The sequence below is a fragment of the Pecten maximus genome, chromosome 1 (assembly GCF_902652985.1).
Source record: "Pecten maximus chromosome 1, xPecMax1.1, whole genome shotgun sequence".
In the NCBI taxonomy this organism is placed as follows: Eukaryota; Metazoa; Mollusca; class Bivalvia; order Pectinida; family Pectinidae; genus Pecten; species Pecten maximus.
In genome coordinates, this window is record NC_047015.1 from 12030627 (window position 1) to 12050109 (window position 19483).

At 37.3% G+C, this 19483-nt stretch overlaps 1 protein-coding gene and 1 long non-coding RNA gene across 3 annotated transcripts; one reads left to right on the plus strand and one right to left on the minus strand.

Annotated features, from left to right (window-relative positions):
- Positions 1–6081: 6081 nt before the first annotated feature.
- On the minus strand, positions 6082–8603 carry LOC117325122. 2 transcript variants are annotated; one of them, XR_004532148.1, is made up of 2 exons: positions 8445–8603; positions 6082–6596 (listed from the first exon to the last, which is right to left on the minus strand). It is a non-coding gene; the product is annotated as an uncharacterized LOC117325122 (long non-coding RNA). The 2 variants fall into 2 exon arrangements; XR_004532146.1 differs by having other exon boundaries at positions 8449–8598.
- A 4-nt stretch (positions 8604–8607) lies between these two features.
- On the plus strand, positions 8608–19247 carry LOC117325117. The gene is made up of 9 exons (XM_033881073.1): positions 8608–8991; positions 11249–11305; positions 11583–11660; positions 11891–12069; positions 12928–12975; positions 13707–13841; positions 14037–14124; positions 17406–17518; positions 18098–19247. Exons 1-9 carry the CDS (start codon positions 8946–8948, stop codon positions 18461–18463), a joined length of 1110 nt encoding a protein of 369 aa, XP_033736964.1. The 5' UTR covers positions 8608–8945; the 3' UTR covers positions 18464–19247.
- The last annotated feature ends 236 nt before the right edge of the window (positions 19248–19483 follow it).

Genomic DNA, 19483 nt, shown 5'->3' on the forward strand with positions numbered 1-19483 from the left:
ACATAGAACTGATAGTTACAAGTGTCGGGTTAACACCGAACTGATAGTTACAAGTGTCAGGTTAACACCGAACTGATAGTTACAAGTGTCAGGTTAACATCGAACTCATAGTTACAAGTGTCAGGTTAACATCGAACTCATAGTTACAAGTGTCAGGTTAACATCGAACTCATAGTTACAAGTGTCAGGTTAACACCGAACTGATAGTTACAAGTGTCAAGTTAACACCGATCTGATAGTTACAAGTGTCAGGTTAACACCGAACTGATAGTTACAAGTGTCACGTTAACACCGAACTGACAGTTACAAGTGTCTGGTTAACACCGACCTGATAGTTACAAGTGCCTGGTTAACACCGAACTGAAAGTTTTATGGAAGTTATCCTTACTGATGCGCTACAGTTTGGTTCGTTAGGCCTACTTGCCACGTAACACATTTTTGTGGCTGCGTCTGTTTCCAAACAGCAACGGTTTGTGGTTGGTATAAACTTACACCTGTTTATATGATTGTTTTCTACTCCGAGATGATATCGGCTCCATGGCACCCGGTTTGTGACGCGATGACATTAAACAAGCAAACAGAGTTATTATTGTACTAAACCGTATATGTCACATGTACCCGTCATGTGTAGTATTGTACTAAACCGTGTGTGTCACATGTACCCGTCATGTGTAGTATTGTACTAAACCGTGTATGTCACATGTACCCGTCATGTGTAGTATTGTACTAAACCGTGTGTGTCACATGTACCCGTCATGTGTAGTATTGTACTAAACCGTGTGTGTCACATGTACCCGTCATGTGTAGTATTGTACTAAACCGTGTGTGTCACATGTACCCGTCATGTGTAGTTATTATTGTACTAAACCGTATATGTCACATGTACCCGTCATGTGTAGTTATTATTGTACTAAACCGTATATGTCACATGTACCCGTCATGTGTAGTATTGTACTAAACCGTGTGTGTCACATGTACCCGTCATGTGTAGTATTGTACTAAACCGTGTGTGTCACATGTACCCGTCATGTGTAGTATTGTACTAAACCGTGTGTGTCACATGTACCCGTCATGTGTAGTATTGTACTAAACCGTGTGTGTCACATGTACCCGTCATGTGTAGTTATTATTGTACTAAACCGTGTGTGTCACATGTACCCGTCATGTGTAGTTATTATTGTACTAAACCGTGTGTGTCACATGTACCCGTCATGTGTAGTATTGTACTAAACCGTGTGTGTCACATGTACCCGTCATGTGTAGTATTGTACTAAACCGTGTGTGTCACATGTACCCGTCATGTGTAGTATTGTACTAAACCGTGTGTGTCACATGTACCCGTCATGTGTATTATTGTACTAAACCGTGTGTGTCACATGTACCCGTCATGTGTAGTATTGTACTAAACCGCGTGTGTCACATGTACCCGTCATGTGTAGTATTGTACTAAACCGTGTGTGTCACATGTACCCGTCATGTGTAGTATTGTACTAAACCGTGTGTGTCACATGTACCCGTCATGTGTAGTATTGTACTAAACCGTGTGTGTCACATGTACCCGTCATGTGTATTATTGTACTAAACCGTGTGTGTCACATGTACCCGTCATGTGTAGTATTGTACTAAACCGCGTGTGTCACATGTACCCGTCATGTGTAGTATTGTACTAAACCGCGTGTGTCACATGTACCCGTCATGTGTAGTATTGTACTAAACCGCGTGTGTCACATGTACCCGTCATGTGTAGTATTGTACTAAACCGCGTGTGTCACATGTACCCGTCATGTGTAGTATTGTACTAAACCGCGTGTGTCACATGTACCCGTCATGTGTAGTATTGTACTAAACCGTGTGTGTCACATGTACCCGTCATGTGTAGTATTGTACTAAACCGTGTGTGTCACATGTACCCGTCATGTGTAGTATTGTACTAAACCGTGTGTGTCACATGTACCCGTCATGTGTAGTTATTATTGTACTAAACCGTGTGTGTCACATGTACCCGTCATGTGTAGTTATTATTGTACTAAACCGTGTGTGTCACATGTACCCGTCATGTGTAGTATTGTACTAAACCGCGTGTGTCACATGAACCCGTCATGTGTAGTATTGTACTAAACCGTGTTTGTCACATGTACCCGTCATGTGTAGTATTGTACTAAACCGTGTGTGTCACATGTACCCGTCATGTGTAGTATTGTACTGAACCGTGTGTGTCACATGTACCCGTCATGTGTAGTATTGTACTAAACCGTGTGTGTCACATGTACCCGTCATGTGTAGTATTGTACTAAACCGTGTGTGTCACATGTACCCGTCATGTGTAGTATTGTACTAAACCGTGTGTGTCATATGTACCCGTTATGTATAGTATTGTACTAAACCTTGTATGTCATATGTACCCGTCATGTGTAGTATTGTACTAAACCGTGTGTGTCACATGTACCCGTCATGTGTAGTATTGTACTAAACCGTGTGTGTCACATGTACCCGTCATGTGTAGTATTGTACTAAACCGTGTGTGTCACATGTACCCGTCATGTGTAGTATTGTACTAAACCGTGTGTGTCACATGTACCCGTCATGTGTAGTATTGTACTAAACCGTGTGTGTCACATGTACCCGTCATGTGTAGTATTGTACTAAACCGTGTGTGTCACATGTACCCGTCATGTGTAGTATTGTACTAAACCGTGTGTGTCACATGTACCCGTCATGTGTAGTATTGTACTAAACCGTGTATGTCACATGTACCCGTCATGTGTAGTATTGTACTAAACCGTGTGTGTCACATGTACCCGTCATGTGTAGTATTGTACTAAACCGCGTGTGTCACATGTACCCGTCATGTGTAGTATTGTACTAAACCGCGTGTGTCATATGTACCCGTCATGTGTAGTATTGTACTAAACCGCGTGTGTCACATGTACCCGTCATGTGTAGTATTGTACTAAACCGTGTGTGTCACATGTACCCGTCATGTGTAGTTATTATTGTACTAAACCGTGTGTGTCACATGTACCCGTCATGTGTAGTATTGTACTAAACCGTGTATGTCACATGTACCCGTCATGTGTAGTATTGTACTAAACCGTGTGTGTCACATATACCCGTCATGTGTAGTATTGTACTAAACCGTGTATGTCACATGTACCCGTCATGTGTAGTATTGTACTAAACCGTGTGTGTCACATATACCCGTCATGTGTAGTATTGTACTAAACCGTGTGTGTCACATATACCCGTCATGTGAAGTATTGTACTAAACCGTGTATATCACATGTACCCGTCATGTTTAGTATTGTACTAAACCGTGTGTGTCACATGTACCTGTCATGTATAGTATTGTACTAAACCGTGTGTGTCACATGTACCCGTCATGTGTAGTTAGTATTGTACTAAACCGCGTGTGTCACATGTACCCGTCATGTGTAGTATTGTACTAAACCGTGTGTGTCATATGTACCCGTCATGTGTAGTTATTATTGTACTAAACCGTGTATGTCACATGTACCCGTCATGTGTAGTATTGTACTAAACCGTGTGTGTCACATGTACCCGTCATGTGTAGTTATTATTGTACTAAACCGTGTGTGTCACATGTACCCGTCATGTGTAGTATTGTACTAAACCGTGTGTGTCACATGTACCCGTCATGTGTAGTATTGTACTAAACCGTGTGTGTCACATGTACCCGTCATGTGTAGTATTGTACTAAACCGTGTGTGTCATATGTACCCGTCATGTGTAGTTATTATTGTACTAAACCGTGTATGTCACATGTACCCGTCATGTGTAGTATTGTACTAAACCGTGTGTGTCACATATACCCGTCATGTGTAGTATTGTACTAAACCGTGTATATCCCATGTACCCGTCATGTGTAGTATTGTACTAAACCGTGTGTGTCACATGTACCTGTCATGTATAGTATTGTACTAAACCGTGTGTGTCACATGTACCCGTCATGTGTAGTATTGTACTAAACCGTGTGTGTCACATGTACCCGTCATGTGTAGTATTGTACTAAACCGTGTGTGTCACATGTACCTGTCATGTATAGTATTGTACTAAACCGTGTGTGTCACATGTACCCGTCATGTGTAGTTAGTATTGTACTAAACCGTGTGTGTCACATGTACCCGTCATGTGTAGTATTGTACTAAACCGTGTGTGTCACATGTACCCGTCATGTGTAGTATTGTACTAAACCGTGTGTGTCACATGTACCCGTCATGTGTAGTATTGTACTAAACCGTGTGTGTCACATGTACCCGTCATGTGTAGTATTGTACTAAACCGTGTATGTCACATGTACCCGTCATGTGTAGTATTGTACTAAAGCGTGTATGTCACATGTACCCGTCATGTGTAGTATTGTACTAAACCGTGTGTGTCACATGTACCCGTCATGTGTAGTATTGTACTAAACCGTGTGTGTCACATGTACCCGTCATGTGTAGTATTGTACTAAACCGTGTGTGTCACATGTACCCGTCATGTGTAGTATTGTACTAAACCGTGTGTGTCACATGTACCCGTCATGTGTAGTATTGTACTAAACCGTGTGTGTCACATGTACCCGTCATGTGTAGTATTGTACTAAAGCGTGTATGTCACATGTACCCGTCATGTGTAGTATTGTACTAAACCGTGTGTGTCACATGTACCCGTCATGTGTAGTATTGTACTAAACCGTGTGTGTCACATGTACCCGTCATGTGTAGTATTGTACTAAACCGTGTATGTCACATGTACCCGTCATGTGTAGTATTGTACTAAACCGTGTGTGTCACTTTTCTTTTACGATATAGCGACTCAGTCAATTTCTCTCCGTTTTATGCTCTGTGATCATGTTGGAGCATTTAATTTGTCCCCCGTTGTCCATTTTGTTGGTAGATGTCAAGGTATGTTCCTTTCGTTTTGGTTTCTGTATGCCATAAGAATGTCGTTAAATTAGTTAGCTCTCCGGGTATATTGTCTCTTGCACGCATTCATTATTTTTTAATATTGTCAATGTTTTGCCTAGGTGTATATTACGTATGTGTATGATACTGATGAATCGAAAGACTCAAAGTTGATAAAGAACTTGAACTTGAGTAATATACAAGTGTTATTTCTGGTTATCCTATAGTATACACACAACGATGTAAACAATGCTGTTGATCCGATGCCTCATGGATAGATACCTGAATGCTCACACATATAGTTATGCATTGATTTTCTTTCATCAGCTAGCTTCTGGAAATGTTACATAATGGTTTACTCTATACAAAACAGATTGGAATGCAGATATCAATGTTACATATCTGTCGTCGTAACATAGTGTATTGTCTAAATTATATGAATTATTGATTGAGAAACTTACTGCCTCGTACAATCTGTAATGGATGAACCAGAACAGTTGTTCAGATACATGAAATGTAAATAATGTAAGTATCATGTTACCCAATGTTCGCTGCGCGAATGTATATTCCAACCTGACCGTTGCGCCAATACATATCTCAATCTGACCGCTTCGCCGAAACAATATCAAATTGACCACAGAAAAAATAAAAATATATCTCAACCTGACCACTGTGCCAATGCATACATGTATCTGAACCAGACCGCTGCGCCAATACATGTTTGAACTTGGCCGCTGTGCCAATAATAACTCAACCAGACCGGTGCGCCAATACAAATCTTAAACTCATCGCTGCGCCAATAACAACTCAACCTGTCCACTGCGCCAATACATATCTTAGTTAACTCTCAATTTATTTTGTAAGTTGTTATTATATTGTGTGTATTTTGTACAATCCTTTGATCAATACAAAATGTATTTGCTTATTTTTAGTTTTTTGTCGATCAAAGTTCACTGACTAAGTGAAGTAGGGGCCGCGGTGGCCGAGTGGTTAAGGTGTCCCGACACTTTAACACTAGCCCTCCACCTCTGGGTTGCGAGTTCGAAACCTACGTGAGGCAGTTGCCAGGTACTGACCGTAGGCCGGTGGTTTTTCTCCGGGTACGCCGGCTTTCCTCCACCTCCAAAACCTGGCACGTCCTTAAATGACCCTGGCTGTTAATAGGACGTTAAACAAAAACAAACGAACCAATCACTGACTAAAATGTAAAATCAACTAGGACAATAATATCAAAACAATACAAACAGCTACAGACTTATAAACAATGACAAACCAAGATGACCTTGTAAAGTTTCCGGGTAATAAAATGACGTCATAATTGATATCTTATTCACCGCAGAAGTCCTTAAAAATAATATAGTTAATGACAAATCAGGGGAGAGTATTATTTATATAGGTGACCGATTAGAGATGCTAGCTGTATTTAACTCCGATTTACATGCTCCTGTATCCAAGCTCTCTCGGTATCTATAAACCGCCCGACACATCACAGATTCCAGGCTGTCATAGCACGTGTTTTTTGTTATGATGGATGACTCAATCACGATTAGGAAACTTAACCTTTCACAGCGTACGGAGGAGATGAGCAGGCTGTCCGTGTCACTATACAAATACGTTTCCGTCATCTGTGTTCCAAAGATTTCTCAATCGTTGGGCGACCACGTCGAAATAATGATTCCTTTTCGGCGCCTGAAAAGAATAAGGAATATATAATCGACAAGTACATATTCCATTAAACTTTAAAAAATGAGGGGAAAATCGACACGTACACATTCCATTAAACTTCAAAAATGAGGAATATAATCGACACGTACATATCCCATTAATCGACAGGTACATATCTCATTAAACATAAATAATGAGGAATATATAATGGACAAGTACATATCTCATTAAACATAAATAATGAGGAATATATAATCGACACGTGCATATCCCATTAAACATAAATAATGAGGAATATATAATCGACAGGTACATATCTCATTAAACATAAATAATGAGGAATATATAATCGACAAGTACATATCACATTAAACATGAATAATGAGGAATATATAATCGACACGTGCATATCCCATTAAACATAAATAATGAGGAATATATAATCGACACGTACATATCCCATTAAACATAAATAATGAGGAATATATAATCGACAGGTACATATCCCATTAAACATAAAGAATAAGGAATATATAATCGACACGTGCATATCCCATTAAACATAAATAATGAGGAATATATAATCACAAGTACATATCCCATTAAACATAAATAGTAAGGAATATATAATCGACACGTACATATCCCATTAAACATAAATAATGAGGAATATATAATCGACAAGTACATATCACATTAAACATAAATAGTAAGGAATATATAATCGACACGTACATATCCCATTAAACATACATAATGAGGAATATATAATCGACAAGTACATATCACATTAAACATAAAGAATCAGGAATATAATCGACACGTACCTATCCCATTAGTTTAAATTGTATTTTATTTGTGATTCGATACAACATGTAGTACAGCAACATAAATGAAAATGATCGGATTCAGAAACAAGTACAGTGTACTTATATTAATCTATCTATACCTATCCCATTAATCGACACATACATATCCCATTAAACATAGGTAATAAGCTAACTCAACAACTCAAATTTATTACAAAGTCAGGAACATAAAATGGTATTTCTATTCAGGAAAATAGTTATAATCAAATATTTCCAATGCCAGTGATCATTGTTACATTTAAACATAATTTTCAAATTAATTTCTTGACGTTCAACTTAAACCTGAAAACTATGACATCAGAGTTATATTAACATTGCCCTAAGTCACATTGAACAGTTGCTTCAACATTAAACCCGAGACTCAGTGCTGCTGATAAATGTATATCAATACCCGGGCTGTTTTCTTCTGCTTTATTTCCATGACCAAGGGACACACGTCCACCTTACGAGTATACCTTCTCAAACGAGCCCCTGCATCGTTGACGCTCGACTTTGTTGTTTATTTAAAGTTTTAGAATGCATAATCACGGTGCGTCAGTTCGACATATTGGTGGAATAGTTCTTGACAATGACGTCACAAACAAGTTTACGTGTAAAGCATACTCAGAAATCGTACTGTAGAACGAAAGTGTCTTCGAAAATCGGTATCATACATATCTATTAACATCTATTAACTCTGCCAAAGGATCCGCGAGCTTTGTCTCTGTAATGTAATGATTTACACTAGTTCTGTTTTATGAGCATGTATTGAATTCCTTTAAAAGTATAATGTTGCCTTTGAAATATATGTATTGATTAAAGGAGATTTTAATTATTCAATTATATGTGGTAGCTTTACTGTATCGACCGATAGTATTAAATAAATAAAAATCTAACAACGTGTTCACCCACCACAGGCAGCATATACTTATTGTACCGTCAAACAGTAATTATTTCTGTTTCTAGATAATTGATTTAAGTAAAGTGGATGATAGACATCGAATTATTGACTGTGTTCACGTACTCACAGATTCCTGGACACGCCGTTGGATGGTTGGATTTCATGGTACAGAGATAATACCCCCAACACAACCATTGTTGTTTTGTCATACATGACGTTCATGGGAACCAGAGGTTCTACACTGCGGTATGTGCAAACACCATTACAATTTCAAACGAAAATTAAGTTTCATATAGGCTATGTGAAAGCTTACGGAATTGTATCACGTTTTCAGTATATTATTATATTGTTCCAGAGAAGCCGTGATCAAACAAAGACATGCTGATTCTAAGTAGAGTGGTGTTTATTTCCAAAGTGCCATGTTGTCAAAGGCGTCATTTATACAGCATACGTCTACAATACTTAGATATCGTATAGACGTTTTGGCATATCATTGATTAATGAGGTTGGAATACAAACCAGGCGAGATAGGGCAGCAGTCCTAAGGAATATGTGATAGAATGGTTAACGTACAGATACAGGTACCGTCCGAATTACTCACGTGTTGGGAGCACTGGCAGACAAATGGAAGGGCGGCAGTATGCATTGCTACTTATTCTATTGCACTATGGTAAGTAAAACTAATTGAAGACGCCAAATGAAAATCTAATCGCGAACATACACACCAAATGAAAATCGCGATGACAAAATCTTCTTATATCGAGTTCATCTAAAACAGAGGAGTAAACATCAGCTATGATGATTAGTATACCGACGGAAGTTGACAACCTGATCACTGTATGGCCCAGATTCTAATAGTATAATCGGCACTGAATTATTAACTAGTCAAACATTTTCTGTAACATTAATGCGTGGTGGGTAAATCTATCAGATATTTCGGTTCGTTTATTACATTGGTTTTATAGTGGTTAATTGGTTTATGATCTGTCACAGAGGTGTTTTAACAGACCAATGTTTTCAAAGACGGAACTATTTTAGTACACAGCGCCCTTTCAATGGAAGACCGACATAAATGTATGTGCCTTTTAATTTTAATAAACATCAGACTTCAAGGGATATTAACATGCAAACAAACAAGAAAACTTAACACATTCTCCAAAAAATGAAACTATTCCAAAGACTCTCCTGGCGTAGAATATTATAACAACTATATATCTTCGATATCAATTTCACTGTTTTTAGTTCTTTTTAAACTTAAAGAGTATACACATATTACCAGTTCCTCTCCTGTGTAGTGTGTTGTCGTGAACACGCCTCCGTGTATTATAGAGTTTACACATATTACCAGTTCCTCTCCTGTGTAGTGTGTTGTCGTGAACACGCCTCCTTGTTTTATAGAGTTGATATGTTACAAGTTAATCGCCCTTCGCTACTTGGTATAATATAATGCATTGATAAACTATGACCTATTTGAAAGGAACTTTCTTTTCGAGACGTTTTTTTATGGTTAACAGTACGAACGAAATTTCAACTTCGGTATCTCAGTGTCTACTATTAACAATTCTGTTTATTTTGTTGAAAATCGTTGGCGGTCACTGTGATTTCCTGATATTGAGACATCGTGACTTTTAATTTCATTTGTTTTGCTGAGAACGTATTAATCAATTCATTGTTAATATAATTTTATTGTATTTCTCGTCTATTTGTTAGTTGTTTGGTGACTGTGTTTATGGACAGAAAGGTGTATCAGGATCCGATAAAATTCAGCTTTCCGTGTTGGAGTGTTTACCAAACCATCTGTTCTCCATTTGTAATGTTTGACTTGTATACCGTGTCCTCCATGGGTTGTACAGGTGTATATAGACTTCTGTGTCCATGGTTAATGTTGTGAGATGTATGTTGGTATGATTTAGAGAGTGCAGCAGGACATGGATATATCTGGACTCCATACATATATAGCATGTGTTTTAATATAATTGATTGCTTCATATGTGAATACGTATATGTAGATATCGATTATGAACATCATTTGAATTCTGAATGGCTGTATGTAACGTGACACATCCTGTCATACTTTTTGCACTGTTAAATCAATGTCTCTTTATTTACCATCCATCGTTGATATGCTCCACAATATCATGTCGTCAACAATGTAGAGAATCCGTATAAATCATGGGTAGTCCTTCAGTGACTACACGTGATTAGATTCATATGGTACTCCTGAAACTGGCATTAGAGTGGCCTGGTTTGTTTGTGCTCCACGTATATAAATCAATCAAGTACATCTTTGCATAGAATTAAGTTAATTGGTGAGACTTTGCCATCAAATGTCCTACTAGACATTATTCGAATTTTCGACATGACCGTTGGTATTGTTACTATCTTTATATACAGGTAAAATTAAAGGAACTGTCAACTATCTTAATTTTTTCAGTTAAGCTAATAACGATCGTATCGAAATGGTACACATTTAGATCTATCTCTAGCTATATGCTGTAATAGTTTTACACCAACTAAAACTAACATTCTGTCAGTCAGTTCTGGAAATAAATTCCTTTAAAACATTTCCATTAGAAAGCTATATTGTACTTGAGTAAAGTCTGCAATACTTCCTTCAGGAAGAAGACTTAAAGATTTTCCCGATTGAGTATTGGTGTAGCTGGACTAAATTGTATATTCGTGTTTCATCTGTAATACATGTACTTAGTCTTTAGTATTCGGGGCAGTAAAGCATAATAATTAGACTTCACAATCTTCCAACAATTTAGGTTTTACCTCCAGGAATCGAATTCATTTGTGGACAGTTTAGAATATTCTCAGTAGTATTTTGTATCTGGTATTGGTAATTACGTAACCATGATAACAATACGTTATGGGTACATTCATCTCACGTTCCCGTTTTATAATCTGTCATTCTTTGACAACAGTTCTGTGGTATACCGTTGTGACGTCCGTGCCGTGTTCCAACAGATGTACCAGTACAGGTAATTTGTTTACCAACTTGTTTGGAAGTTGCGTTATGATTAACCAAAACCAAACAAATAATGTTTCAGGACCCCAATATTCTTTATACTCTTACTGTTTATATGTTCAATGTAATGATCTTGTTAATGTTGGAACAGTAATCGTTTACGACCGTTAGATGTTTTACATTCAAAATAATCCAATACTTTCATTACTTCTTTATAACATTCTTCTATCCCATTCGTTCTTTTTTTTTTATTTATTTATCTTTATTTTTATTTTGTTACTTGCCTTAAGCCCATAGCGTTGCTCATACCTGTCCCGAGGCCCTTGCACAAATCTTGCCGACGTGCGTGTACGAGACAGACCGGGCAGGTAAGTATAACGTTCCTGTTATGTTGCTGTAATTTACTAGCCTCCCATTGACGATGACATGCATATCTTTATATCAAAATCACCAATTACGTGTAGCTTGTTCATTTTTTTTAAGATATATATATATTCACAGTTCATCGATTTGAAAATGTTTTTATTAACATATTATCAGTACTTTATGGCTATGATAAATTCATGGTTAAGGATTTTGAATGGATTTTACATTTCAGGAATATGTCTTTCGTCGTTGGCAACTAACTCTTCCCTTAAGTTTGATGTCGAAATCATCAGACCCACTGAGCTCATAAACACACTGGACGGGTATTTTCAATTTACTACAAACAACACGACAGAAGTAATCCTAGAACTGATACATCCACTGGACGTGGAAACTGTCTACCTTAATACTGTAAGTAATTCCCCGTGATATCTCGCCTTAATATATTACATGTATTATAAATAATTTTACGCGAAAATGACAAAATACACACATGCGTGTAGGGAAGCATAATGTTGATTTACAGCAGCGAGATATTACCACAAATCATGAATGTTTTATAGTATAAAGTGTTTTAACCCCATTTCAAAGTATTGATATAATGATATATTTTGATATAATGATTTTAATGATGTATTTTGATATAATGACATATTTTGATAAAATGATATATTTTGATATGGTGGTATATATTGATATAGTGATATAACTTGATATCATGTCTTTTATTGATATATTTTGACATAATGATTATAATGATATATTTTGATATAATGTTATATTTCTACAATGTATTACAGTATTAATTGTAATATATCAATGGCGTATTCCACGTTGTGGTTAAGGAGATTCCTAAGTTAAGGAATACTGATAAAATTGGGGGCAAGCTAGTGAGATGCATCGTAGGGTACCCACGTTTTATTGGACTTCGCTACGCTACACGTGATAAATGTAGGGTAGCGTAGTGCAATCAACAGTGGATATATCCAACGGTGATTGAGATGTAGGTATATTGTTACTCCAATGTATCCCAATACATTAGTTGGCATGATGTCAGTAGTGGGATATGTCTACATTTATATTGGTAAATGGTCAGATAAAGCATCCATACATCTACAGTATTACTCTATCAATATACACTTTCAACAAATATTATGATATGGAGCGATTCTCTACATTATAGAATAGGTTGGAAGCATAACAACCTATACCAACAGTCATGTAGATGATAAGAGGATTGCTTTAACAGAATTCATTTTTGTGTTACAGAATGTCACAACGTTGGAAATACAGCTTCAAGTTTTCTGTACAAATGATGTGAGTCTGAAATCACCGAGAACTGTTTTATTGTATGTTTACGTAATATCCTCAATATGATCTAAGGACTAACAACCTTTATACAATGTATAATGTATTGTCAACGTGTTTATTTTGGTGCAACACAATTTGAGCGAATTGTCACCTCGTCACCTCGCAATTTGTAACGACACAATTTGCAATAAAAAAAAAAAAAGTCTTTTTTACTGGATAAATTGGCACCAGGTGCAAAGATAAGCATTCCTTTGTACATGTTTCAACTTATTTCTATTAAAAATACTTATTTATTCCTTAAGATGACATTTTGAAAAAGTTATAACAAATTGCGTCGAGTTGGATTGTCAAATCAACGCAGTTGGTAATAACTTTTCAAATGTCATTGTAAGTAAGTAATAAGTATTCTTTAATTCAAACAGATTACCACAATAATGATTTGGCGCAATACACAGAAACAACATTAAATTTAACTTTAAATTTAAGTTTAATTTAATGAACTTAAGAATTATAAATGAAATCAACACGTTTACAGTGTTATTGTTGTCCTCGATATCAAATGATAAACCTATGAATGATATCACTACCCCACATCGACCTATGTAATTGCATTAAGGATCAGAAGTTTAACCATTCTTGCATGAAGGTAACAAGTCACATCGTATGAGACTTCTCCGAACATTATGATCAGGTCGTAATCGACGTCTTACGTAAACAAATTGGTGTTTTCACTCTAGTCTCAAACGAAGGAATCTGCGATGTTAAATTTGACAATTATTGATGATGACGACAACAGTCCCTCGTTTGGACAGGCGGCTGGTAGCACGTGCATTCTTCCTGTTTTCACTGCCTCTGCGCATGAGCATTACATTGTAAGTATAGCTATATGAATGTAGCTCAATGGATATAGATTAGTATCTTCATTATAATTACAAAGAACATATTGAAATTACAATTTGTTATGGGGTTTGTTTCCGGAAAAGGTAAAGTGCTGAAACGTTTCATATGATCTACTTGCCAATTTATTCGGAAGAATTCTGAAATCCAAAAATACATCTTTTCACCAGGGTCCCCTGACGACAAATCCTAGCTGTATGTGTGTCACAGACGGAGACTTCATCACAAACAACGACATAGTGATATCATTCCTACACGGTAAGGTTTCCTTCAGAGAGTAATATCATTTCTACAAGGTATGGTGTCCTTCACAGAAGTAATATCATTCCTACATGGTAAGGTGTCCTTCACAGAAGTAATATCATTCCTACAAGGAATGGTGTCCTTCAGAGAAGTAATATCATTCCTACAAGGAATGGTGTCCTTCACAGAAGTAATATCATTCCTACAAGGTATGGTGTCCTTCACAGAAGTAATATCATTCCTACAAGGTATGGTGTCCTTCACAGAAGTAATATCATTCCTACATGGTAAGGTGTCCTTCACAGAAGTAATATCATTCCTACAAGGAATGGTGTCCTTCAGAGAAGTAATATCATTCCTACAAGGTATGGTGTCCTTCAGAGAAGTAATATCATTCCTACAAGGTATGGTGTCCTTCAGAGAAGTAATATCATTCTACAAGGTATGGTGTCCTTCACAGAAGTAATATTTGTAATTCAGAGATATATAACCTTTATCGTTACTCCGTGGTAATGTGGAATTCAGAGACAAATATCACCTTTATCATTCCTTCTATTATAAATATTGTAAGCCTTCCACTTCGTATACAAGCAAAAGTTAGATATAATCATACTCAGTCTTAAAGTATCCCTTTTAATACTATTGCGCTAAAGACACGCATACGTATGGCTTCAGTAATAGATAGGACACCTCAATGTTGATAGAGGCCAAAGACACGTTGTCAATAGCACCTTTAAATATAGCTTCGGTAATACAAAGGGCACCTCATTGTTGACAGGGGCTAAAGACACATACTTCGGTAATAGATAGGACACCTCAATGTTGACAGGGGCTAAAGACATATACTTCGGTAATAGATAGGACACCTCAATGCTGATAGGGGCCAAAGACACATACTTCGGTAATAGATAGGACACCTCAATGTTGATAGAGGCCAATGAATGTCTCTAGAGTTGATACAATTGATATGATTAACCCAGAATTGCATCTGAGCTACAGCATTTTCATCCACAAAAATTCTGTCATTCCACGACTGGGCTTGTAAGATACACATACTGATACATTTTGTCATCAGCTGAGTAATATTACCCAGTACTATACTCATGGGCATAATTTGACCAACACAACTCGCTAAAGTTTTAACATGGACTGACCTGCCACTCTGAATAACATTCAACATATCAAAAACGCACACGCGTGCTTTCTCTACTCGTCTCTGCGGTATAGATAAAATTCCCACTAAAGTATCGATATCTACACCGAGAAAAGTCATACACTGGACAGGATCCCACATGGACTTGTCTGCTTTGGGCACAAAACCCGACTCAATAATATCACTTTTTACTTAAGAACTCTGTTCTAATAGCTTCAACTTGTCAGTATTATGACACAATCCATCATCCAAATACAATGTACATCAAAATCTGTAAAGCCTCACCTCTCCATTTTTTAATGAGCGCTCTGGTTACTTTAGTAAAAATATATGGAGCGGTAGATAGACCAAATGGTAACACTAAAAATTTGAAATATACCTTCTTAGAACCAAATGTCCAAGAAAAACCAAGAAATTTGGTATGAGGTGGAAATATATCTATGTGATGATACGCCGAATGTATGGTTTGGTTCCGAATAAAAAGGAATTTTATACCCAGTATCAATCACATCTAAAACAAATTCTGAACAACCAATGTTCTTCCAGTATTCAATGTTATTTTTTAATCTATTTCTAACTAAAATGTCAGCCTGCCCTTGCTCATATTCAAAAAAGTCATTCGTGAGATCTCCTGAATCACAGACTCCTGTACAATCACTACTTGACAAATTATTTGTATACTTATCTTTAATGACTTGACCCTCTGTGGTCTCTATGTCCCTATGTCCCAGTCCTGGACTGTCCGGCCGACTTGTTGATGATTGGGCAGTCTTTCCGAAAGTGTCGGAAGTCCCCACAGGCGTAACATGCTCCCTGATTTCCTCGTTGGCCACGAAAAAGATTACTCCCCTCAGAATGACGCACAGTAGAAATCGGACTTGGAGACCCCGCCGCAAAACTGGGACCTTGATACCCATACTTGGACCTCTGCCTATTGAGAAAAACATCCTTCTTCTTTTTCTGTTTGTCTTTCAACCTTTTCACTGCTTTGTTCTCAGCACGAGAAATGTTCTTGTCGTCATCTGAATCGCTAGCAAGAGGGTTAGCTACATATTCTTTGACTGTCCCCCAACCTGCCTCAGAACTTTCTGCTATTCTGATAAGTTTGTTCCTTTTATTAATCTTTTCCGACAGACACTCGACTCAGAATTTCAGAACAATATTCAAACTTACTATTGTCAACAGCCCATAACGCTTGTGTAACTTCCTCCAGAAGGTCCGAATTAAAGGAATACTGTTGCTTATTCCCATCACTTTTCCACGTGATACTTTTGTCCTCCTTCAATTTTTTAATGTCTTTAGAACCGTCTCTCCCGTTCTGAATTTCAGACAACCTATTGTCCAAGTATTCCTTAATTTCGCCTTTCTGGCTCTGTAGTTGTTGGAATATATCATTTAAGGTAACGCTACTGGCAGAATTCGAACTGCTGCCCTCCATTAGTGAACATGTAAAATCGTCTATAAAAATGTACGTGTGATCTGGTATACCTGTGTCGCCTGAATGACACGTATAGGCTATACCTTGCCCGATTTGCACGTGCAAATACCAGTAACGCCACCTATTTGCGTACCTCATACCGAAGAGAAAATAATTACATCCTAATTCCTACCGTCAACCGGTTGAAATTATATATACTTCGGTAATAGATAGGACACCTCAATGTTGATAGGTGCTAAAGACATATACGTCAGTAATAGAAAGGACACCTCAATGTTGATAGAGGCCAAACACACATACTTCGGTAATAGATAGGACACCTCAATGTTGATAGGTGCTAAAGACACATACTTCGGAAATAGATAGGACACCTCAATGTTGATAGGTGCTAAAGACACATACTTCGGTAATAGAAAGGACACCTCGTGCTGCAAGGAGAAAAGAGTGTGGAAATACACAAAGTGGATGCAAGAATCAGGGGACGTAATTACCCCTTAGTCTAGTCGGTTATATTGTGGCTATTACATCCTATTTAGATATATACATGAATTAGTGTTCTATTAATGAGAATTAAGATATTGATATCCTGCAAATATATTTAAAACGTCGGTCTTGGAATATTTTACATCAGTACAATATAGATGAAATTGTAGTTTCGAGGGTTTTCCCCCAAAATTCACAAATCATTCTACATCCTTTTTGCAGGCAATCCTCCTGGTTACAAAAGGTTTTTTGCTGTTGATGCGTCTACAAAAACTATAAACAAGACAGCAAACATGTCCTCCGACGACCCGCGGGACTACACCTTTATTATCCAGGTCAGACCCTTAGTGAAACTACGATATCTTATAGAAACAAAGGGAATATCACACGATCAAAACATAAAAAAAGTTTAGACTTCAGTAGTGAGGAGAACATTACTGAAAAACTGTAGGTAAATGTAAAAATGCTCGATAGACAGATGATTATTGTTTTCAGTCAGTGGGTAAATGTTGGTACTGCCACTATTATCATACTGGGGAATAGTTCAGTTTGTATTGAGATGGCCGTTGTTGTCATACTGTAGGTAAACAGAACCACTGTCGTCCAATGAATACATCCATGGTGTATACTCACGAGGAGAAATATGAACATGCGTATTCATAGAGGATACATGTGAAAATATTTGTCATCATTTTTAGTTAATTATTTTGATAAAAATCTATGCTCAAATATGGGGAAATGTAAAATTTGTTATCTATGATGCTGTGGTCAACGTTATCATTTCAAAACAACGTTCATCTCATCAGTGTTATCAGCACAACATCATCATAAATTGATTTCGATAAGACTTCGGATAACGATAAGCTGCTTCTGTACAATACTTCAGATTGGTTATTAATACTTGTATATTTTAGGCCAAAGAAGTATCTGCCCATGGACGAAGTATGGTTGCAGTTCTAAGTGTTGGTATTGAAAGCGGATATCCTGCCCTGCTGATGACGGAGCATAAAGCTAATGAGAACGTTAAGTTAGTATTGCAGGTTCTTAGCGCCGCGATTCTCGCTGGATTTAGCATAGGATTCGTAGTTCTTATCTGGCACAGGAATAGGCGCGTGAAACCTCTGACTAAGCAAATGGAAAGAAACGCTGGTGTTATAGAATGCTTCAAATCAAATGTTATTGACGAAACTCATGGTACTGAAGGTAAATCCCCTTGTGCAAAAAGGACAGAGTGGACTCTGGAGGCCATTGACGAGGAACCCGAGCTGACGTCACTGTGACAGTCTACAAATCATAAACCAACAGGTGGAGCTGTTTTGCATTCAATAATGTGCCAATCAGTTAAGGTTAGCCTTGACGTAATGTTATAAAATAAAATATGAGCATTTGTAAAAATGTAGTGAGCGTGTGGAAATAGCGTGTTAGTATGCAATACAATATCCTATGTGAAAATGTGCTAAGTACGTGTTTACAGCTGAACTGAAGAATACTTCATAAATGATTGATCATATCTTATCAGAACTTTATTAGTTTACTACATAATAGAACTGTGAGAAAAGTGATGTATGGAAAAGGCTAAATCAGTGATACTTGCCCTATATGTATATGTTCATGAATGTGACCGCTACCTTCGTTAAATAGGTAGGACTTCCGGGCCACGAGAGGGCAAGAGGATCCAAGAAAAGCTGTCCCAAAAACAATTAGAAAAGTGAATAGGTAGAGATGGAAATAAGCAAATGTGGAGGGTTTTTTTTCTTTCTTCTTTTTTTTTTGAAGTTAAAATGTTGTACAAAATACTTATCATACATGGTTCTTGGGTGAAGCGAATTAAGTGTAACATGTAAGTAAATAAAAAGCACAAAGTTATTTATTTAGGTTTTAGGCAGGTGATATTGTCTTATATCACCTGTCTAGATTTAATATTTCACTCTCTATCGGCTCGGTTAATATGAAATCCAGACAACAATAGGAGATCATGTCATGGTTTATGGTTTATTTTGTTTAACGTCCTATTAACAGCTAGTGTCATTTAAGGACGTGTCTGGTTTTGGAGATGAAGGAAAGTCGGAGTACCCGGAGAAAAACCACCGGCCTACGGTCAGTACCTGGCAGCAGCCCCACATAGGTTTCGAACTCGCAACCCAGAGGTGGAGGGCTAGTGTTAAAGTGTTGAGACACCTTAACTATTCGGCCACCGCGGTCCCTAGATCATATCACCTGTCTAAAACCTATATAACGAATTTGTCATATCGCATTTATATTAAATGAAAACTAACGAAAATCAAATAACCAACATAATC

What these genes read in the sequence shown, in the direction of transcription:
- LOC117325117 (XM_033881073.1), top strand. Translation starts at nt 8,946, where the DNA reads ATGGAAGGGCGGCAGTATGCATTGCTACTTATTCTATTGCACTATG. An exon ending in GTACGAGACAGACCGGGCAG is followed by an intron (nt 11,661 to 11,890) that starts GTAAGTATAACG and finishes TTTACATTTCAG; the next exon opens with GAATATGTCTTTCGTCGTTG. An exon ending in ACTACACCTTTATTATCCAG is followed by an intron (nt 17,519 to 18,097) that starts GTCAGACCCTTA and finishes TGTATATTTTAG; the next exon opens with GCCAAAGAAGTATCTGCCCA.